This window comes from Orbicella faveolata, unplaced genomic scaffold (assembly GCF_042242905.1).
Source record: "Orbicella faveolata isolate gen_17 unplaced genomic scaffold, um_ofav_v1 contig_36, whole genome shotgun sequence".
In the NCBI taxonomy this organism is placed as follows: Eukaryota; Metazoa; Cnidaria; class Anthozoa; order Scleractinia; family Merulinidae; genus Orbicella; species Orbicella faveolata.
Genome location: NW_028301565.1, coordinates 7,750,934 through 7,774,000, shown reverse-complemented (window position 1 = coordinate 7,774,000; position 23,067 = coordinate 7,750,934). Strand labels below are relative to the sequence as shown.

General features: G+C 38.4%; 4 protein-coding genes and 1 pseudogene across 4 annotated transcripts; 3 read left to right on the top strand and 2 right to left on the bottom strand.

Annotated features, from left to right (window-relative positions):
- Positions 1-1,381: 1,381 nt before the first annotated feature.
- LOC110049001 (allatostatin-A receptor-like) lies at positions 1,382-3,066 on the top strand. Its single transcript, XM_089274933.1, has one exon. It carries the CDS (start codon positions 1,531-1,533, stop codon positions 2,551-2,553), a length of 1,023 nt encoding a protein of 340 aa, XP_089131059.1. The 5' UTR covers positions 1,382-1,530; the 3' UTR covers positions 2,554-3,066.
- A 77-nt stretch (positions 3,067-3,143) lies between these two features.
- On the top strand, positions 3,144-5,536 carry LOC149102148 (zinc finger protein 862-like). Its single transcript, XM_089274929.1, has 2 exons — positions 3,144-4,046; positions 4,233-5,536. The coding sequence occupies exons 1-2, from the start codon at positions 4,027-4,029 to the stop codon at positions 5,518-5,520; spliced, it is 1,308 nt and encodes a 435-aa protein (XP_089131055.1). The 5' UTR covers positions 3,144-4,026; the 3' UTR covers positions 5,521-5,536.
- Positions 5,537-9,408: 3,872 nt separating this feature from the next.
- Positions 9,409-12,128, bottom strand: LOC149102147 (tachykinin-like peptides receptor 86C; annotated as a pseudogene).
- A 1,850-nt stretch (positions 12,129-13,978) lies between these two features.
- Positions 13,979-15,429, bottom strand: LOC149102146 (neuromedin-U receptor 2-like). The gene has a single exon (XM_089275264.1). It carries the CDS (start codon positions 14,992-14,994, stop codon positions 13,984-13,986), a length of 1,011 nt encoding a protein of 336 aa, XP_089131390.1. The 5' UTR covers positions 14,995-15,429; the 3' UTR covers positions 13,979-13,983.
- A 3,165-nt stretch (positions 15,430-18,594) lies between these two features.
- On the top strand, positions 18,595-20,221 carry LOC149102145 (galanin receptor type 2-like). Its single transcript, XM_089274932.1, has one exon. It carries the CDS (start codon positions 18,880-18,882, stop codon positions 19,939-19,941), a length of 1,062 nt encoding a protein of 353 aa, XP_089131058.1. The 5' UTR covers positions 18,595-18,879; the 3' UTR covers positions 19,942-20,221.
- The last annotated feature ends 2,846 nt before the right edge of the window (positions 20,222-23,067 follow it).

The following is a 23,067-nucleotide window of genomic DNA, read 5'->3' as shown; positions in this document are numbered from 1 at the left end:
GATGATTAGTTAGTTATGTCAGAAATGTAAAAAACTGGGGAGAGAACATGCCCGGAAGAACACCCTAAATCTAAAAAACTCGGGTTTCGTTAGCGAATAAGGCCATAGTGTCTGTAAGCCCAAAAATATTGCAATTAGAACTTTGAAGTGAAATGTTCTCTGCCAAATATTATTAAGTGGACCATTTAAGTGAATTTAGTCAACTGGTGAGGTTCCTTAAAGAAGACGTTCGCATTTAGCGACCACAGTTTCACACGCCTTGCAGTCAAATGATGGCAGGATTCAATGTCCCGTGGACAGAAATCTTGAAATTTTTTTAACTTCCCACATTTTTTTTTTGTTTGTTTATTTTTGGACAATGTGGAGATAATTGTAAATAGAATCTGTTTCTGGAAAGAATAATAGGGGTCACCGAACGTCCAAGATAGTTAAATCCAGGGAAAACTTTGGCAGTGGCCATCTGCCCTATCATTGTTCATTTTATTACTTAGCGCGCGCGCTCATGGATGACGTGTCGTGTGAATTTGCGTGCGCAGTGAGGATGCGCAGAAACAATTAGCGCGAACGTTCTTAAGATAGAGTGGGGGTTTTTTTGTAAATCTTTGATATTCCCATTTTTTCTGTTTTTTCTTATTTTTTTACAATAAGTGTTTTCTCGAGGTTAAGTATTTTTTCACCGACGTTCATTCTGTTAGCACTTTGCTTGGTTGTAAGAAAAGAAGACATCGACAGCGTTGATAAATTTTTCCCCTTACTTAATATGCTAAATAGATCTAACCAGCTTGTTCGCTAAGCGATGTTCACGTTTTTTTAATTAGAAGGGCACGTTCGCACCTTTTATCGATTGATATATACATGCATCAGTCCATTTGTTCTCTGCAAAGGCTCACGACCAAATTTTGTTAGTTTCAGGGCATTATTCTAACAGTTTAACTCCCGAAAAATTGCCAGCTAGACTTAACAGAGAAAGGTTCCCAATTTTAATCTACATAAAGGAAAGCCGCTTTTAAAAAGAAAACTCATGAAATTAATTCAGGAGCGGTCCATCTCAGTTAAAGATTTCCATTATAGAATTCGGACTGCTTGCCTCCCCTTCGTGTTTGTCATATTCTCTATGTAAACTTTTATTCCAAGTCCAACTAATTGCCATGAATCCAGCCATAAACTAATCTTGCCGCATTTCCATTGAAATGGACATTTCTTAAGTCGTGACATTTTTGAGCCGGCCTTTTAGCTTAATTTGAACTTCTTCTTTTCATTTCTTAAATATCTTATAGTTCCCTAAGTCTCCAAATAAACTGTTTATTTAAATATAACTTCCACTAACAAGATTGATTTTTCGACCGGTTTAAACTTGGAATTATAATTAGTTTTGCTGTTATTCATATTAAAAAGGTACCGAAATATACTAAACAGGTGACTGCAACAGGCTGCGGAAAGCGCATTCAGCGGACTGCCAAAAGCGACTGTGCCATATCAGGTTGGTCTCTGTTACAGTAACTACAGGAAGTTTTGCTTTCACTGTACAAAATGAACGGAAGCAACGTCAGTGTGTCTTATCTCATCACTTCCCAAGACAAAGTATTTGCCTCATTGTACTCGTTTGTCGTGCTTTTTGGAGTCGTGGGAAACAGCATTGTAATCACCATCGTGCGCAAAACGCCATCGATGCACACAACAACAAACTATCTGCTGATGAACTTAGCAGTAGCGGATTTGTTAACGTTGTTATTCTGCTCCGGCATCTATGACTTCGCTTTGCACAATATTCGATTGAGCACCACGTCAGGGGACATTTTCTGCAAGATCCTAGCTGGAAACGCGATCGTTTGCATTTCGTTCGACGCGTCGGTGTTGACCCTATGCGTGCTCGCAGTGGAGCGCTATATTGCCATTGTTAAACCGTTCAACCGCACCGGACATCTCACAAGAAAAACACTGTACTTTGCTATCACCGCCATTTGGCTGATGGCGATTATTTCAAGTTTACCGGATACTTTATGGACGGAGTACAATAGTGAGAAAGCTCTTTCCACGTTGAGGTACCCTTGCGTACGTCCATGGACTGTAGAGCACCAGCCGTCGAAGGTTAGAAGTTACATCATAAGCCATTCTATCCTTCTAATCGTGCTTCCTTCCATTTTAATTTCGTTTTGTTATATTTCTATTTTCGCTGAGCTGAAGTCGCGTTCAAGTGTACCGGTCGAGAGCGAAGACAGCAAAAAGGGCATGAAGAGACTTTTAAGACTTTTAGTGTTTTTAGCAGTCGCATTTTGCATACTCTGTCTGCCTTTTGCAGGCTTCTTTTTTTATGTTGCCGCACTCGGTCCTGACCAGGTTAAACAGCGCTTCACATCTTTGTTTCTTGTTCATAGAATTGTTCGCTTTCTAATATTTTCTAACTCATTTATTAATCCAATTTTATACGCTGCACAAAGCACTAATTATAGAGAGGTGCTGCAGCAAAAACTCTGTTGTAAAACTAACACGTACACAGGAAGGCATAAAGCCCGCGCAGAGACTCCCAAGATGGAACGGGAACATGTTGTGTAATGCTCACGCAGCTGTGTGCTAAATATAACCTACATGGTTAAAACGCTCATATAATTGACGGAACATTTATTCAAACGAAGAACTCAAACCAGTAAAAGTTCACCGAAATCGATTCGTAGAGGAAAGCGCAGATAAAAAGTAAATATATGTATATATTTGTATATATTTTCACCATATAAGGTACCAGCAAAACCGTTCTCGTATATCGGAAGAAAACACCTGTTAACCATACGATCGAGACCGAGATGCGTTCATGCTAATTCAAAAAGAACCTCCATTTTCGTGTCTTTAAAACGACTCGGAAATCGCGAGGTATATATATTCCCCTAGCTCGACTCTAAGCACATGTCTTTTCCTTAAGTTACTAGAGTAAATAAAGTATTGTTGTTGTGTTGTTGTTGTTCAAATTTTAAATTGAAATCATTTTTTTCAATATATTAATGGGAAAGTTTATTTTACCAGGATAGCCCATTCAGCAACGAGGCTGGTATCCATAGAGACTCCCGGAAATAAACATATGTACAATTTATAAAATCTCTATAAAAATTTTAAAGAACATTTAAAAGGCTAAAATGTACAAATATGATAAAAAGTTTAAAAATTTCTAAGGGTTATTAATATTTCTTGTCAATATAAGGGTGTTCATTAGGCATTGGGGATCGGAGAATTCTCCGGCCACTACGTAGAATTCTCCGGCTAAATTTCAAAGGACTGTAGCCATTTTTTTATTCAGATGTGGAGCCGTTCAAAAAAATAATTTTTCGTTCATGTAAATAATGTACGGCGTTGAAAATTGTTTATATACATCTTGCTGAAATAGGCATCCGGCACGGACATTAAAACCTCTTTGTCAGTAATGAGTAATTTAAACGTCTCCGACATTGATTAAGTTCTGGCTTTACACTAAAATAATAATTATTGAATTTGGTACACTAATAAAAGAAAAACTTATCGACGGTTTGTGTGGAGAATTTCGTTAGCTCGAGGCGTTATTTACGCGCGAAAGTCTTGTTTTGAATATAGAGTAAACTTAAAATAGAAGTTAATGCTTAAAATAGAACAACTGAAAACGACAAAGTCACAAAAGAAAACTGGACCAAATTAAAGCCAAAAGCAATGAACTATCTACAATTCGGAAAAAAACGATTTTTGTGATGTGCTAGTATGCAAATTGAAGATGTTTACGGTATCTTTAATCTGAGTGTCAAATTACCGCTAACTTGGCAAATGCAAATTTCGGTAATTTCTGTTTTAATTATGATTTGAGAAAAGTTAACTTTTATTTATTACTGTACAGGGAACAAAGATGAAATATTTATTTATAATACTTTGTAATTCATTTCATTCAAGAAACTGTTTTTTAAACTGGACACGCAAAGTTTTGTGACTTTTGTGGTGAGAGCGAATGCATTCAATTATTTTCCGTCTGGCGTGTTGTCGCCCGGTTGTCGCCGACAGATCAAAAGCGGGAATATGTTCTCACGTCTCGTGCGGTGTTATTTTATAGGTTTTATTATTACAGCGTGTATATTTGTCTCAGAGAGAGAGAGAGAGAGAGAGAGAGAGAGAGAGAGAGAGAGAGAGAGAGAGAGAGAGAGAGAGAGAGAGAGAGAGAGAGAGAGAGAGTATTTCTCACCGACCATGTCAAAAATAACTCATTTTTTTGCTCCTACGAGCAGTGGTAGTGGAAAGCGCTCAAATGCAAGTTCAACCAGCGGCAACAACAACAACAAAGACGAAGAAGACGAACCGCTGGAACCGCCACCTAAACGGAGTCTGAAGTCAACATCTTCTGAGGCAACTGAGGCGAGGTGTGCTTCTTCTAAAAAATCTTCGGTCAGTTCAAGTGTTGTCGAGGGCATAATCAAAGATCTCTTCACAGAAGACCAAAAGAAAATATTGCACCACTACCACCGCTGCCGCGAAAGAAATTGCTCTGGCCTTGGAACAGATGAGAAACAAAGGTTGTCAAGCAAGAAAGACAAGTTCCAACACGAGTGGCTCTTCGAAGCAAATGTATTTTGTGAGAAGACAGGTTTGACTTGGCTTGTTTTTGTTGAAGGTGAGGGCATGTATTGCTTGATTTGCAAGAAACACAAACTTACGAATCAGCAAAACAAATCCGATATTTTCAATGAGAAGCCTTCTATCAGATACAAAACAACTGCAATTCTCGAACATGCTCTGTCGAATAAACATTCGGCGGCCATATCATGCGAAATGATTAACCGAGTTTCTGTTTTTCAAAGAGAACTGGATGAGCGACAGAAAGTGAACGACACCGTTCTTTTCAAAGTATTTTATTCAATTTACTGGCTGGCTAAGGAGGGAATCGCAAACAAAAAGGCAGCGGGCTTGTTCACCCTTCTGGAGAAGCTAGGAGTAAATGATCTAACGTACTTTAATCATCGATCACCAGCATCTGTGCGAGAAATGTTTAGTACCCTGGGTTGTGCGCTGAAAGAGAATGTTGTGAAGCGAGCAAATACGGCAGGATGTTTTGGTCTCCTAGTTGATGACGTCTCGGATATATCAGTCATGGAGCAGATGATTACATTTATCCAGTTTTATGATGAGCACAGCAGTGAAGTCGCTGTAGAGTTTTTTTCTGTTGACAATTTGTTAGAGAAGCATTACTCTGCAAATGCCACAGCTATGTTCCAGACAATTCAGTCTAATTTGCAAGCATGCACTCTTTCTACCGACAAGCTAATTGGGTTGGCCACGGACGGTGCTTCAGTCATGGTTGGGAGAAAAAATGGCCTTGCTGCTAAGCTAAAAGATGTCAATCCACGTTTGATTTCAGTGCACTGCATATGTCACAATCTAGCTTTGGCGTGCACTGATGCCAAGGATGATGCAAATTTGAAGTTCATAAAAGAGGTTGAAACAGTGGTAACACAACTATGGAAGCTCTTTGAGAACTCTCCAAAGCGACTTGCTTGTTACCTGAAAGTGCAACAGTAACTGAAAAGTCTGCAGCTTAATAATGAGAAGTCAAGAAAGATGGTGGCAAAGAAGTTGAAAAAGGCCTGTGATACTAGGTGGCTGTCCTTCAACAGTGCAATCCAGTCCTTGTATGCTGATTTTGTTGCTGTTCTGCAAACCCTGAAGCAGTTGAAACAAGACCCAGCTCAACCTGCTGCGTATGGCTTATTGAAAAAGATCAACAAAGTGAAATTCATTGGTGCAGTGTACATTCTGAAGTGGGTTCTTCCTATTTTGGCAAACCTCAGCAAATCATTTCAGAAAGGTGCCATCAATTACACCTCCATTAAGCCCTCAATCGACTACAGCAAGGACAGGCTGAATGACATCAAGATTTCAGAAGAACCCATCAAGCAACTGAAGCAAGATCTTAGTGATGGTGGTCGTCTTGAGACTCTTGAGCTTGTTTGCACTGAGGGTAATGCTAAGGATCTACAGGGACTTCTCCAGAAATACATCAAAGCCCTTGTTAAGAACATTGACAAGAGATTTAAGTCATCTCTGCCAGTTCTTAGTGCATTCTCAGCATTTGATCCTATGCTAATACCAAATAGGCAAAGTCCTGCATTCCAAAGCCATGGACAGGCAGAAGTTAAGGTTCTAGCTGACCATTTCTTTGATGATGACAGCGAGGCAGAGGAATTTAAAACGGAATGGAACAAGCTAAAGTACGATCTGCTGTCATGGAGAGAACACATCCCGAAAGAAACAGTGGATGGCAAGAAGGGCACACCAACCGAGTGGTCACTTAAAAGAGTCATGGCCATGAAGTCAACATTTGGACAGGTCTATCCAAAATCTGTCCAGGTAGCAGAAGCGGCACTGGCTGTTCCAGTCTCCAATGCCTGGCCCGAAAGAGGCGCTAGTCAACTGAAATTAATCAAGACTAGGATAAGAAGTCAGATTAAGAATGACTTACCTGCATCTCTCCTTCACATCAGCATCAATGGCCCTGTCCCACACACATCTGCCTGTGATTCTTTGATCAGCAAGGCTGTGGAAATGTGGAAAGGTGCTCAAAAGAGAAGAAAGCTCCCATGCCACAAACCAAGCACACAGCCACAAGCTGAAACTGAAGCTGCAACTCACACCACAGTCGTAGATATGGGAACACAGACAGAGACAACCACTGAGCTGCAGAAGATTCGAGAGGAGTATGAAGAGGCACTTCACGTTCTCCACCTTGACGACATGGTTGAAGGAGAGTTGGACTCCCTGGAAGCGTTTGCCAAAAGCATGGAGAGTGATGACAGTGAAGACAGTGGAGTTGATGAATATTAACCCAATCATAAATGAGAGCACCCAAGGAAAAATGCTATATTTCCTCGATCATATTGCAGCATTTTGAGAAATAGCTTTAATTTGAATGTTAGATTTTTTTTGGTATACGACATTACTCTTGGAGTAAAAGAGCTAGAGCTCTTGTGGAACATTACTTGCTTGTTAATACAAAGAAGAACTCAACACTTTAGAACCATTTTCAGGTGTGCATTGTTTGTTTAGTCGCTAACTAAAGAGAAATGAAATTTGCTGTCAGATAACAGGAAATGGCATCTCAGGGGATTCAAAAATCCAAAATTTCCTGGGGGAGCATGCCCCCATACCCCCCTAGGAAGGACCGAGCTTCGCTCGTTCCGTGAAAGAGCTTCGCTCTTTAAAAAATCATTCTCCTGTTACTTTACACTACTCTCCTGCTATTTCAAATATTAACGAAAACCCTGACCGCTGGTAGCCAACTTTCCGGAACCGGGGAGCAAACTACGAACAAGTCGAAACACGTGTCACCAGAATAAGCTAGAATATTTGATATCCACGGGGCAGGCCTTCCCTCTCCCCATTCTCTCCTCGTTTTCCCATTATTTGCATAATGCATCCGATTGCCTGAAGGATCTGAGGAGCAAAGACAACTAATCGCAGTCTATAATACTGTCACTTTTACAGGAGGTAACAGAAAAACAACAACAAGAATCCGTTATTCAGACACTATTTTGTTTAAAGCAACAGGTTTGCCTGTGGGGTCGTATATCTAGCTAAAACTTTAAGAAAACATAAATGTGTACGGTAATAATCATAATTATACACGTTTTCATTACATTAATAAAATTTAAAATCCGTTACATTCTTGCTTTGCGTTTGAATTTAGGTCGCATTGAAGTCTAATTGTTTAATAAAAACGTCTTTTCTAACTTTGGCCTTAGAATTGCTTAAAATTATTAGTATAGTACCTGGATGCAGTGGTACAACGTGCAGCCCCCCGGTATACGGTAACTGATCGAGTTTTGTTTGTTTGTTTGTTTGTTTGTTTTTTTCGTTTTATTGTGGTTTTCAGTTGAAATAACCTGGACGACACCATTTTTTACTTTATGGTAGTTTATGACGTCATTGCCTGGTCAGAGTTCTAAATATGAAGTACACATAAGCCTCTTCTTAAATAGCATCCAAAACAGGTAAAAAATTGTCGATTTCAAATCGCTGGAACAAATTAGCACGAACGCCAACTTGTTATTGGAACATAATTGTTTTTTTAGCCAAGATTTCCATTTAAGGTAGCTGGCAATAGCCTCCATCATCTACAGGCAGTTATACTTTGATCGATCAATCTTTGGAATTTTTATCAAGACATGCTTAGCCTGTTCCAGGCTCTCGTTCAGTGGGGACGATCGAAAACACTGGCGAACGGTGCGAGTGGGCCCTGGGAGAGAAAAGGACAGGGGCCTGAGGCTAAGATATGCCACAATGCTAAGATATATTTCAATGACTTTAGTGCATGTCTCACGATGAGTTACGAACACTAGAAGCTAATTAAGGGTGTGTGGTTGTTTTAATATGTTGACTAACTGTATGTTATTAGCATGCATGAAAACTAAAAAGCTGAGCGCGGTGAAATTAGCTCACTGCGTGCATGATAAATAAAAATAAAACACTTTGTACTGTGAGAAAGAAGTATTTACGTTAACTAGGCAAATGGCGATGAAAGACTTTTGCTTACATGAACTGAGACTGCACAATGGAATGGCCATCATAGAATTAGCAATATGTTTCTCGAGAAAACCACAGGACGCTTTGATTACAACTAACATAAGCGAAACCTTTCTGAAATTGCTCGTGCTCAAAAAGCTTATATGCTATTAAAAACATTGATTAAATAAAAATTTTGTACCTTTCTCACCGACTCAATTAACAATTGACTTTTCTTCACGGGTCGTGTTAGGCGATAGCTAACAGTTTTAAAATAATACCGAATAAATCCCACCTGAATAAGAGAACACCTTTCAGCTGCAAAAATATACTACTGACTGCAGAGCCTTTTTTAAAGCAAAACTGATGAATAACGTCAATCGAAAGCTGTTTTTATTTCACAGCCGTTTAATCGCTAACCGCGACATCATAAATATTTATCCGGACTCAGTGCTACACAATACAGCAACGGGCTAATGGCGCAAAAGTAAAACAGATAGTACTATTAGCATACATTTTCACTGGTTTTTGCATCTCTTTATTTTGAGTTATAGGATGAACAAAAACGAAAGAAATTGTTATTCACGGTAGGTGCGCGACACTTATATAAACGTTCAGAAGAAAATAGAAATTAAAACTGATAACTTAAAAATATGTCAACTGAGTGTCATCTTGTCAAAAATCAACTTGCAATTGTGTTTATGGATAACGCTAATTAATATTCTGCTCAACTTAACTGGACGTTGCGATGACTGACGTGTATAAGTAAAACCGGTCTTTTGCTATTAAATAGCACTCTTTCGATTCAGACGTACGAAATTTTTCTGATAATTTTCAGTCAGTGTCGATTCCCTTCATCCCTTCAATATTCCGTTAATAGCAGACAGACAAAACGCAAAGCAGGGATATGCAGTTGAATTTTTTATTATTATAATTATTTTATTTTATTTTATTATGTTTGCTTATACTTTACAATACTATTGCTGCTATTTCATACTAAAACAATACAATAAAGGCTACATATACTGCTTACAATACACCAGAGCTATTAACACTACTTACAGTACAAGGTAGCTTCTTTACCCTACTTGCTATAAAGAATCGATTTTTAACGATTTTTTTAAAGGAACAGCAATACATGTATTTTTTAAATTTCATATCCTTTAATTAATCTCACAATTAGTCTAACAATATATCACACTTTTCTTCAAAACTACATATCCTTTTATTTATCTAATACCATTTAAAAGCAATAACAGGACAAAATGCGAAGAAGCATCATAAATTAAAGAGAACCAGAAACTTTATTTTCTATTCTTAACTTGTAATTTACTCCTGAATTTACTTTTGTAGTAACTTCAATCCAGTCAAGATTCCTTTCGTTTACCTTGAGATAATGTAGATAATAATTTGCAAATAATAAACAGAAATTCAGTTTCCTAAGATTCTACGCCATACCAAATAATAATTGAAATAAGGCGCCACCGGATAAAAGTTGACATGTGTGCAGTTTAATGGAAACTTTGTAAGGTATAAAACCTTCAGGCTTTCTGCCCTTATATATGAGTTACTGAATGGTTTAATTTTCATATCGGTAACATGTACAAGTAATACAAATCGATTTTAAAAAAATCATAGTTTTTAGAGCTATCAAAGATACGCTGAAATATGTCAAAATGAACACGGGAGGGGGGGAAATATCTTATAGGCACATAAAGCTAATGATCAGTTTTCAATCACGAAATAGCGAACACTAATTTCGAGGCTCCATTCCCACAAGTTCTTGATGATTCTCTAGCATAGAATTTGGTTCATTTGCATGTGTTCGTGATAACGGACAAATCAATCTCCTGAATACTTGTCTGTAGTTTGAGCTCTGCGCCGCATAAAGAAGGGGATTAATAAAAGAGTTCAGAATAAGTAGAAAGCGAACCGATCTGTGCACAAGATGGAGCGTGTCATAGTCTCGGTGCAGTGTACTCTGGGAAATGAGGCTGATGTACAGGAAGAACACCGCAAATGGAGAACAACAAAGAACAAAGGCTACCGCGAGAGAAACAAGCAACTTCAAAAGGCGTTTCTTTGATTTTTCCTCTGCCACATTACCAGGAATTTTACGACAAATATCCTTCTTGAAGTGAACCCCATACAAAATAGAAAAGTAACAAAACAAGATCACAAACGTGGGAGTTATCATGCAGGAGAAGCAAAATGTTATAATGTAAATCTTTTTCGACGGCACGAGTTTGTTCAGGGTCCACGGACGATTGCATGGATATTCTGTTGCGTATTCATCGTAATTGTTTGATAAAAATCCCGGTAAACAGATGATCGATGCTAGTATCCAAGTTATAGCGATAGCGTAACCAACGTTCTTTTTCTTAAGTCTTGCACTCGTGTTAAATGGCTTAACAAGGGAGAGGTATCGTTCAACAGCTACAACAGTCAGGGTGAAGATTTACTCAAGAACGGTAACAGACAGCACCGCATTCCCTGCGAAAACCTTGCAAACAAAGTCTCCCACAGTTTGCGTAAGTTTCACATTGTGTAAAGCAAAGTCATAAAAGCCTGGACAGAATATCAACGAAAGCAAGTCCGCCAAAGCCAAGTTCACCAGCAGATAATTCGTAGTCGTGTGCATGGATGGCGTTTTTCGCACAATGGCGATCACTATGCCGTTTCCGACAATACCAAAAAACACGATAAACGAGTACAGTGTGGCGAAAGCTATGTCCTTACTAGTGATGTGTTCAGTTGGACGTCCGATGACGGTAAAATTGTTGCTAGAATTCTCATAGTTCAAACGGTTCATGTTGACTATGTTCTCACCTTTGGAAAAGCTGCAGGATGTACAAGCAGCTTTCAAACAACGATGCAATACTGTCGCTTGTTAACCCAAAATTGGGAACTTGATCTTCTCACAACCAGCTCAGCTTAAACCCTCTCGATTCATCGCGGCCATATTAATGAATAATAGCATTTGCTTCATCACACTGTCTAATGCCGAATGTTGTCTTCTTACATTACTTTTATACTCAATCTGTATTCGTTATTCCAACGGAAGGTGTCAACTCGAGTATTTTCGGGTAAATTATAAAATGATTGCCCAGTGGTCGATCGCGAGTTCTGTAAACTGAGAAGAATTAAGTGTCAATATCAAAAAAAAAAGATAACAATTTTATGTTAAGTTAGAGTTTGCAATTGGTTGAAAGATTTAAAAAGTAAACGCGCTCAATAAAAATTTGCATACTCACGAAATGACAGGCTGCTGAACGAAGGCAGACAGTTTTTGAAAGATTCGTGCTGGCAGCACATTAAAACGAATTACTAATTAAAACCTTTAAGGCAACTACCTCGAAAAAACAGTTGACATGGGATATTTTCTTATTTCTCTGGATTATCTCTTACAGTATAATGATTGGAAAAGCTGTATGCGATTGAAATTGATAGATTGCAATATTAAATACGCTAGTAACTGTGATGCGCATCTCACTCTAGTGTCCCTTCAATTCCTGAATTATAAAAATTAACGGTGAATTGCCTATTGCTCTAGCACTCCATTTCACGATAGCTGAAAATACAGGCATAAAGTTTTCATTTTTTTATTTCCACAGTACATACATCGGAAAAAAATATCAATTTAAATTTAATTTACCGTTTGTTTGTGGCAACTGCAGACAACATGAAACATTAAGAATGGAACTTTCAGACTTCTTCTAGACATCTTTTCTGCTTTTGTTGACATGATAGGCACAGCTGTCACACACGAGTGGTTCAGTCACCAAGCCAAAATGGATGAAACCCAACTCGGCAGTTATGCAAAATATGGATCACTGCAGGTTGTCAGCGCAAATAATGCCATGGCAACAAATGGTCGTTTGCAGTACAATTTTCATTAGTTATCACTTAACATCTCAACTTTCACGGATGATTGCGGAGGATAAGAGCCCGTGCGACAGTTTATGGTTGTTTAGAATAACGTGAACATGCGTCGAAGGGTTATCACCTGATCTCTCGCTATTGTGACAGGTACCGACTTTAAACCCAAGTGACATGCAGGTGAAAATAAACGCTGGGTTTACTTGCGCATAAGCATTGATATGAATGAGCTCAATATAGAATTATTATTAGAATTATTTTAACCATACGCAACATAAACAGATGCAATAAAGTGCTGCTAAGCAGCGCCTTTGCGGGGAATTTTCCCAACAAAAGGCGCTAATTATCAACATCTCACTGCGCCTGCGTGTGTTGCTTATGTTCATGCGTTCTTGAAAACCAGCCTTAAATTGCTTGAAAAATCGTGCATTCCACCTATTAAATTTCCGCTAAAGTAAATATCTTCGTCACACCTGCCTTTTCACATCATTAAAGTTTAGCTTTATTTAACTCGGCAAACATTTTTTTCCCCACCGAATTAAAAGCTGCGATCTTGGATATTATTTACTCACTGGTACTATAAACCCACCACTAACCGAATGTCCTTTGTTCCAAACAATTTTCGCATTCGATTCTGAGATATACAATCCTAATTAATCCAGCAAACTAATGACTAACTAGGAAGACGTTCTTATCGTTCGTCAAAGAGGGGACGAAAGACATCCTCGGCCCAAGAGGACCAGAGGACAGGCCCAAAAGGAGCGACGGCTCTGGGTACGAGAATGGAGGAGAGATTTCGACTGTCAGCTACTGTCTTCGTAAGAGGTCTGTAAACTAAGCGGTCCCTTTGCGTTGTTAGTTTTCTCATTGAAGTTTTCTTTATCCATCTTGTGTCATTAGGCCTTATAAGTTCCGTTCAGAGAGAGAAGTCAATTTCTCAATCCCTTTCATTTTTAATTCAGCGTAATCCTCAGATTTAGAAGTGATGTTTCTATCCTTACTAAATCATGCAAAATGAACATCGAACTGATTTTTGACGATGAACACCCAAAAGATCTATAGGGGAATAGAGGCGGCTTTTTTAGGGTTTGGTTTGTCAAGTTTCTAATACATTGTGTGTTTTTTTGAAAAGAAAAAAAAACGGTTCTGAATGTAGGTTCCTGAGGTTATTCTGGCGCCGGTTCAGTTTAAATGGCGGGCCATTCTCATCATGAGCTGGCAAATAACTACTGTTCAGAATGTTAACCGACAAATATTCTTCCCTGTACACGTCCAGTAAGAAAACTTTAGTTCAGCGATTAATGTAACCTTTTCAGATCCTCACTTCAGCAGGATGCTCTACTATGCAAGCCATTAATTACAGTCATAAAAAAAAATCCTTCATTGATTTTTAATTGTTGTTCTATTGTATCTCATGTCAATTTTGCAGGTATTCAATGAACACATTTATTTAACTTAGCACCGGTTTTAATTTAGCACCATTTCGTATTTTTTGCTCCGGACTAAACTAAGAAGAAGTTCAGAAAAAATTGTTTAAACGTAATTTTCCTGTTATCTCAAACATAAAAAGCAATAAATGTGTACAAACATGGACAATGCATTGATTTACACTCTGCTTTTTATTACTTGTACATAACTTTTCCTTTCCAATTCAACACCGCAAGCATTCCGAGAGGTTTCCCTGACAAATCTACCAAGCTGGCGACCTTCACAAATTCTCTTAAAACCTTCCTGAAAATTGGAACTTTGCAAGGCGTAAAGCAACGGATTGCAACAGGAGTTTGAGAAAAGAAAGAATCGAGAGATTCTATGAAGTAAATACAGTGCGTCATAGTTGTCTTGGACAAATTCAGAATCTGTGGAGATAAGAAACGTGAAGTAGACAGCGAATGGAAGCGAGCAAACCGCGAAAATAATTGCTAGCCAGACGACTAGGCGAGCAAGTTGCTTCTTTGCTTGTCTGTCTTTTTCTGTTACTGTTGACTCCGCGCAAATTGTTTTTGTGAAGTACAAGCCGCGGATGATTTCAAAATAGCAAAACAAGAGAATTGCAGAACTCGCAATGCCAAAAGAAACACAGGTAAAAATGATGAAAGGTTTGTGAAGGAAATATTCATCTAAACTCCAAGGACGTTTACATGGATATTTGGAAGATGTAATGTCGTACGTATTGGCTTGGATATCTGGGATGCACGATAACAAGGCAAGGATCCAAAGTACCGCTATGACGTGTTTCACTTTGCCTTCAGTTATCCTCAAGTTGGAACGAAAAGGTTTCAGAAGCGCCAGATATCTTTCTACCGCTATTGTGCACACTGTTAAAACAGCTACATTGATGGTGATTGGAACTATGGCATTCCCTGCAAACAGTTTGCAGATCAAATCGCCCCAAAATCCTTCCAGGTGAACTCTGGACAAGGCATAGTCGTACAGCCCAGGGCAAAACAACAACGTTAGCAAATCTGCCCCAGCCAGGTTCATTAGCAGGTAGTTTGTTGTGGTGTGCATTGACGGCGTTTTACGCACAATAATGATCACAAGGCCGTTTCCAACAACACCAAGGAGAACAATCAGGGAGTACAACACAGCAAAAACGATGTCTTGAGTGGAAATCATGATGCCTGTATCGAATAATTAAACTTCAGTCTGCAGCCACATTCAATTCAGTGGACGATAATCTAATTCTGAGTAATATTTTCAGCTTAATCCACTGGATTGCGGCAAGATTACCATCAAAGGGGCTCAGTTCCGCCGAAGAAACACATTCTCATGATTAATACATGAGTATAAGAATACACTGAAATACAAGACCTATACATGGCACGCGAAACTGTTTGTGTAACATGAGGAGCATCATTGCATCAAGCACAAACAGTTCATCAATTCGGCCTTTGGCGGCACCAAACCTTTTAAGTCCCAAACTAATCATGATCACCTAAGGAAGACACTTAAGCTATTCTTTACTGAGTGTTACGACCAGTTCTGACAGAGACAAATGACATCAAAAAAGAGTCATTGATCGAAAAACAGCGCAGTTAATATTTACAACAACACGCATGTCTCTCATTTAAAAAAAGTCTTTATGAACATTATTTTCTTTGTTCCCAGTCACGTTTTACTGAAAGGTGTACAAATCATAATTAAGGAGTTGTGTGAAAACCATCATTAAGGAGTTTTGCGGACTCCGCAATAACTGAGAGCCAACATAACATATTCATAGGCTTCTAATTTACCTTAATTTGAATAATAAGATAATTGATTACAAATGTCAACGTCTTGGTGCAGTGCTTTGTGAGCAGAAGAATTGCTGCTTTTACATTCAAGCTTGTTGGCAATTTGTGAACTTGAAAAGAGGTAAAAATCCCTTGATTCGGATCTTTGCTTAAAACGTCTAAATCGACTAAAAATAGAGCGTAAATTGTTTAGTCCGTAATGATGATCAAAGCCCGTGATAAGCAAAAAGTTGATTCACTGTTCAAATGGTGTACAAGATAGCCATCGAAGTGAGCGGCAGGTGAATTAATTTGTACGCCAAAAGCAGCTAAATACAGACATCCAATTCCTGAAATGCTTACTCTTCAAAAACCAAGTGAATTTAAAATTGGGCCAGTAAACATGGGTGAAAGCTATTGAATTTAGTTAACGAGTCCGACACTCGGGACCGGCGGATGTAGCCCATCCATTAGCTATATTTGCTTTGGAACCTAACAGGTGTAAATCGTGCCCGTTGCAACGAAGGCCCAAAACACCCTCAAAACAAAACTCACCAGTTCTAAAATAATAGGAAAATCTAAGAGTTGCCATCGGCACCCTTGCCACTCGATCATGTAAGTTCAAAATTCATTTAGTTATCAGGCGTTATCGGATCATCTTGAAGAACTTTTATTTCGGTCATTTTAAACATATAACCTAGCTCGCTAGAAGCAAACTTATTTTGAAAACCAATTCAATAACATTCTCAGTCCACTATAATTATCAGAACCGTAAACACTCTTGAGGTGGTTATTTTCGATTCAAGTGTAAAACCTGAAATTAAATGAGAGCCGAGATAATAAGCATTGCGGTAGAAAAAACACCTATTCGCTATGAACTGCTGGTTTGTGTTGGTTGCTGTGTTAAATACATGTCAGATAACAACTAAAGTAACCAAGAACAGATGGACTAGGTTTAATTTACATAACCTGATGTAAACACGAGTGCGAGTTTCCGGGCGTTTCTTCGTCGGGAGAAAAGGTGAACCCATCACTGCATCAAGCACAAACAGTCCGTCAATTCGGCCTTTGGCGGCACCAAACCTTTTGAGTCCCAAATTAATCATGATCATCTTAACAGGACAAAGCTTTTCTTTACAGAGTGACGGTTACGACCTGCTCTGACAGAGACAAATGACATAGAAAAAAGTTACTGATCGAAAAAGGAACGCAATTAATATTTACAACATCACGCAGTTGAAAGCTGCAAATTTATGAAAAAAAGAAAAAGATTCACCTTTTCTCCCGACGAGGAAACGCCCGGAAACTCGCACTCGTGTTTACATCAGGTTATGTAAATTAAACCTAGTCCATCTGTTCTTGGGTACTTTTAGTTGTTATCTGACATGTATTTAACACAGCAAGCAACAGAAACAGCAGTTCATAATGAATAGATGTTTTTCTCTACCCGCAATGCTTAGTGATGAAACCTCCGACACAGTAAGAGAAGCGATAGCCAGTGTGCTAACAGAACATAAACACGGAAACAGCATTTTTTCTTCCTGCGTGAATCTGTATCTCAAAAAAGGCCTTCAGAGCCCTGCATTTGCAGTCATGGCGAGCTCAGGTTATTTTATAACAATTTTAAAATCTTTAATAAATTCAGTCTATTGGATCGTGCTCTGTACAGCTTTCAAAGTCCCCCCTTCCTTCTGTCTCCTAGATCGTGTACCCAAATGTCCAACCTGTTTTATTATGACAGGATAACACATGGATTTGGCTTCTTCGACAAGACGCTACAACAGATGTAAACTGAAAGAGTGTACTAACAAATGTAAAACTGACAGAGTGTACTAACAAACGACAGCGATCGCCGGTCAACGCAAAACTAGAATACTTTTGTTATTATTCCTTTTCTTGTCTGAAACTTTCTAAGGCTTTGGCAAATAACTTGGGATTTTCTTTCACTCTTAAAAGTAATGGCTAAGAGAACTGACAGCCAAGACACCACGTGGATCTTGAAGTGACCTGCAGTATCTGTCAAAGCTGGCGAATTTCGAATTTCAAACTCACTTGTGCTCCCCTCCCAGTTGCTTAGGTCACATCACAGTGTGCAGGAAAGTGTGAGCTTGTTGCATGCATGCGGCTAACCAGCTATACCCGCGATCCCAGCTTTTTGTTTTCTTCTTTTCTATAAAATGCTAGGGTCAATACATGAACGAGGCAATCAAACTCATTGCTCGTGTTTCAGAAGGGGTTTCCAACCGGCCGTGCAACAACAGCAACAACAATACTTCACCTGATGGGCCCTACTTTGAGCTTTTTCTAGCTGTTTGAACTCCAATTTGATGTTGGAATTGATGTTCAGAAATGTTACCTTGCAAATGCGAAACTGCTTCAAGATAGCAAATATTGAGTCTCGTTCATATGATAGCTAGTTTCGTTGCTGGGTTTCTGTCAACTATTTCCTTTTATTCATCAATGTCAATCGAGGGTTTCTATTTAAAGTTTTATTTTGGAATTATGCATAGAATGAACATAGAATGGTTGAATGGCCCAGCAGGTAACCAGGAATTTGCTTCATTATATAGCTCACGAAAATGAGACGAATGGACTGTAAAAGATTGTATTTCTTTAGAAAAGACAATTCTACTCCCTATTACTAAAAATATATTTACGACTTTACGAATATTAGAATATTACTAAGATTATAAGACTGGCCTTAGTTCTTTCCACATATCTTATTGATAATTGCCTAAATTCGTGTCCGGAATTAAGAAACTGTTTTACATTTTAATAGCAAAAGAAAACTTGTATGTGAATTCTTGAGAGCCAAATGAAATCTTCTCAGCCTTTACTTGCACGAACCATTTAATGACCACTTCTGAATGGTAATATTTATATTTTAGTGTCTTAAAGATAAAACAAATACTTAACGATGGTGTCCATTTTCCAACTGATGTTGCCCAGCAGTTGGAATATAACCAGCTGTCCTGAGTAGATAAGCCAAATTAATGTGCAAATTCAACATTTCGCTTTCGGCAGCATATTAACATGAAAGGCTATCAATGCTTTACGAAAATGTAAATAATTACTTACGATCGTCTTTTCAGCTGTCGCGTCGAATGGTTGTTGACCTTTTCGACAAACCTATGTAAGAGGAAGCTCATTGAGTAAGATGGACGGTTTTCTTTCTATTGAGAAAAGTGGCGTATGATTTCCTCCAACAAGGTTAAAACTGCCGACGGGTTACACAGACACCTGTTATCTTCTAATTCGTGAAATCAGACCGAAACGATAAAGTTTAAAAATGAACAACACGAGCTTAGATCTGTCTCAACAAGATGGCAATTCCCTCACAACTCAGGACATTGTTTTCGCTGTATTGCACGCGATCATAATCATTCCTGGTGTTGTGGGAAACGGCATCATTATAACAATCGTGGTGAAAACCTCCTCCATGCACACAACAACAAATTATCTACTCACGAACTTGGCTGTGGCTGATTTTCTGACTTTGCTTCTCTGCCCTGGCCTGTACGACTTTGCTTTGACGAAAGTTCGTCTGCAAGGACTCACTGGCGATTTGATCTGCAAGCTGTTCGCGGGAAATGCCGTAGTTCCAATCACCATCAACGTAGCTGTTCTTACAGTTTGCACGATAGCGATAGAAAGATATCTGGCGCTTGTGAAACCTTTTCGATCTAATTTGAGGATAAATGAAGATAACGTTAAATATTGCATAGCATTACTATGGATCCTTGGCTTATTGTCGTGCATCCCAGATATCCAAGCCAATACGTACGACATTACATCTTCCAAATATCCATGTAAACGTCCTTGGAGTTTAGATGAATATTCCCTTCACAAGCCTTTCATCATATTCACCTGCGCTGGTTTTGGCATCATAAGCTCCCTTACACTTTTCATTTGCTATTTCGAAATCATCCGCGGTTTATACTTCACACGAACAATTTGCTCGGAATCGGCCATCACAGAAGCAGAAAGACGAGCAAAAGAGCAGCTGGCTCGCCTCGTCATCTGGCTGGCAGTTATCTTCGCTGCCTGCTCTCTGCCATTTGCCATCTACTTTCTTTTTCTTGTCTCCACCGATATCAAAACTGTGCAGGAAAACTACGAAACATTATTTGTACTGCATAGACTTTCTCGGTTTTTACTTTTTGCAAACTCTTTTTTCAATCCTTTATTGTACGCTTTACAAAGTTCGAACTATCGTGACGGGTTTAAGATGATTTGTAACCTCAGGATTCACTGTTGTAAACCGTTTGCAAAGAATGCCGTTTATGATGTTAGTCTATCTCAAGTCGGGAGGACAGTACGTTCCAGTAATGATGCCCATGTTTTGAGTTAGAAAGTACTGTAACGTAAAGTAAGCTAAGAGGCAGAGAATTCTTTCTCTACTTCGATTTCATTCCTTCAAGTTTATGATCAGTGAACTTGTTACTACGTTTTCCTCTCAAGCAAACCAACCACTTCACAGTCACATCAATAAATAGTCAGTGTCCGTTTCCAGTTTAAACATTAAACTGTGTGCGTGAGTACAGCGTCCGTAGTTGTATTACACGATATTTGCATAAGTTGAATTTTAATTCAAACAAAATAAATAAAGCTGACAATTGTTAATTATAAAAGTGTCTAGAACCCACAGCGTTGTGAAATTTTTGCACGTAGTATTTATTAGTTTACTTAAACGTTGTTTCGTTTTATTTCCACACACGGCTAAACATCACAACAACATTAGTCCAAATTGTGAATCAGTTGGAATAAAAACGCCTTAATTAAGGAATCAAGTTAAGAAAGATAGAATTCCAAGTCAGATTCAGCTTCTTTAGTGCAAAGCTGTTTGCGAACCAGCTAGACACGTAAATGATATTTAAATAACAACTATCATTCCCACCAGGACGAAAAATAAGAGAAATTTTCCATAAAATACAACGCCGTCAATACGGCTTGATTTTTTTTTTTTTTTTTTTTGGGCCATAGGTGGCAGGATTGATGGAAATTCACTGTCTAGCTACGGGAGTTAAAATGATTTAGCGTGTTTTCTGGTAAATGAGTTGTACAATGGACAAATTTGAAGCTAATTTAAATCGTAAAATATACAGTATTGCAATTAAGAACTTCGACTTAGAAGTTTAATAGAAACTTCCCACAGAGCATAGTCTATTTGCTAAGGCAAATTACCTGCAGAGACTACGTTATTATGCCTTTCATTTAAGATTCAAGAAATAAAAGCACTATTAGGCACGGCTCAAACGCAGATATTAAACATAAATATGTACGGTAATAATCATAATTATACGCGTATTCATTACATTAATAAAATTTAAAATCCGTTACGTTCGTGCTTGGCGTTTGAATCTAGGTCACATTGAAGTCTAATTGTTTAATAAAAACGTCTTTTCTAACTTTGGCCTTAGAATTGCTTAAAATTATTAGTATAGTACCTCGATGCAGTGGTACAACGTGCATCCCCCCGGTATACGGTAACTGATCGAGTTTTTTTGTTTGTTTGTTTGTTTCGTTTTATCGTGGTTTTCAGTTGAAATAACCTGGACGATACCATTTTTTACTTTATGGTAGTTTATGACGTCATTGCCTGGTCAGAGTTCTAAATATGGACTACACATAACAGGCCTCTTCTTAAATAGCATCCAAAACAGGTAAAAAATTGTCGATTTCAAATCGCTGGAACAAATTAGCACGAACACCAACTTGTTATTGGAACATAACTGTTTTTTAACCAAGATTTCCATTTAAGGTAGCTGGCAAAAACCTCCATCACCTACAGGCATTTATACTTTGATCGACCAATCTTTGGAATCTTTATCAAGACATGCTTAGCCTGTTCCAGGCTCTCGTTCAGTGGGGACGATCGAAAACACTGGCGAAAGGTGCGAATGGGGCCTGGGAGAGAAAAGGACAGGGGCCTGAGGCTAAGATATGCCACAATGCTAAGATATATTTCAATGACTTTAGTGCGTGTCTCACGATGAGTTGCGAGCACTAAAAGCTAATTAAGGGTGTGTGTTTGTTTTAATATGTTGACTAACTGTATGTTATTAGCATGCATGAACACTAAAAAGCTGAGCGCGGTGAAATCAGCTCACAGCGCGCATGTTAAATAAAAATAAAAACACTTTGTACGGTGAGAAAGAAGTATTTACGTTAACTAGGCAAATGGCGGTGAAAGACTTTTGCTTACAAGAACTGAGACTGCACCATGGAATGACTATCATAGAATTAGCAATATGTTTCTCGAGAAAACCACAGGACGCTTTGATTACAACTAACATAAGCGAAACCTTTCTGAAATTGCTCTGCTCAAAAAGCTTATATGCTATTAAGAGCGCCTGCCTGTAAAAATCAGACAAATTCTTAATTTCGCGGCAAGGGTCGAAAATTCGATTTCGCTCATATTCTTATGGTAGATAGGCTAGAGCATGACAAAAACTACTGGATAGTTTTCTTGGCAAAATATCCTTTTATTTCAAAGAAATATGCAAATTACCAAATTCCGTTAAAATCGTCATTTGACGCACCATTTTATTAAGCAAATTTGAGAGCCTCGCATGCAAAACCACATCATTCTTCCGCCTTTAAAACACTCAAATATTTTTATGCAGTGTTTAAATGTGTACTGGGTTGGTTTTAGGGAATGTTGCGTTGTGTTTTTGGGCGCAAAATAATTAAATTTCGAAGACATGTATCTCATTCACTTAAAAGTACTTCGTGTATATAATTAATTTTCACCATGTGCGAAACCTTTAAATGGATTAAGCTTCAGGTGGTTGAATCGCAGAAGGATGATCTACAGATTCCTGTAAAAATTTCTTTGGGCAAATGATTGTGAGCGACGCGAGAGCTTTTCAAAGTACGTCAAAAATGCACATATTTGACCATCCGTCGTCAAATTTCAATTTACGGGTTAGACGTATATTTTAGCATGCGCCACATGACTTGACCTGTAATAAGTTGAAATAGACACAGAGCTGATAATTTCGAAATGTTCTAACCTTATTTGTTGCAAAAGGCAGGTCCAAAGCCGATTTGACGCGTTTCTAGTCGATCTCTCACCATTCGTCGCACATAAAGCAGAAGTTTGCTTTTGTTTACACAAGGTTATTAAACGTCCGATGTATATCGCCAACTGTCAACCTATTATTGGTCGAATATCATGAATCTGTGACCATCTTTCTGCGCATATGAACATCACTGCATCTAAGTCAAAAACGATCGAGTCATTTGTAGATAGTTGCTTGCTTTGCACTGCGCCAAAATAATACGTTTGATCGATTGCTGACCATTGCTGATAAGCGTGTCGGCGCAGCCGCAATCTTACAGCCGTTATTTATTCGTCACGCAATGCTGTCACGGCATACGCTGCACATTTTGATCTATTTTGTATGGAGCACTCTCAGGATAAATGAAACAATTTAATCATTGCTCATCTGTTTATTCATATGTATAATAACAT

Bases quoted from the DNA above. Each gene is read 5' to 3' on its own strand.
- LOC149102146 (XM_089275264.1), bottom strand. From the start codon at position 14,994: ATGATTTCCACTCAAGACATCGTTTTTGCTGTGTTGTACTCCCTGATT.
- LOC110049001 (XM_089274933.1), top strand. From the start codon at position 1,531: ATGAACGGAAGCAACGTCAGTGTGTCTTATCTCATCACTTCCCAAGAC.
- LOC149102145 (XM_089274932.1), top strand. From the start codon at position 18,880: ATGAACAACACGAGCTTAGATCTGTCTCAACAAGATGGCAATTCCCTC.
- LOC149102148 (XM_089274929.1), top strand. From the start codon at position 4,027: ATGTTCTCACGTCTCGTGCG. The intron at 4,047-4,232 runs GTGTTATTTTAT...TCCTACGAGCAG, and splicing joins ATGTTCTCACGTCTCGTGCG to TGGTAGTGGAAAGCGCTCAA.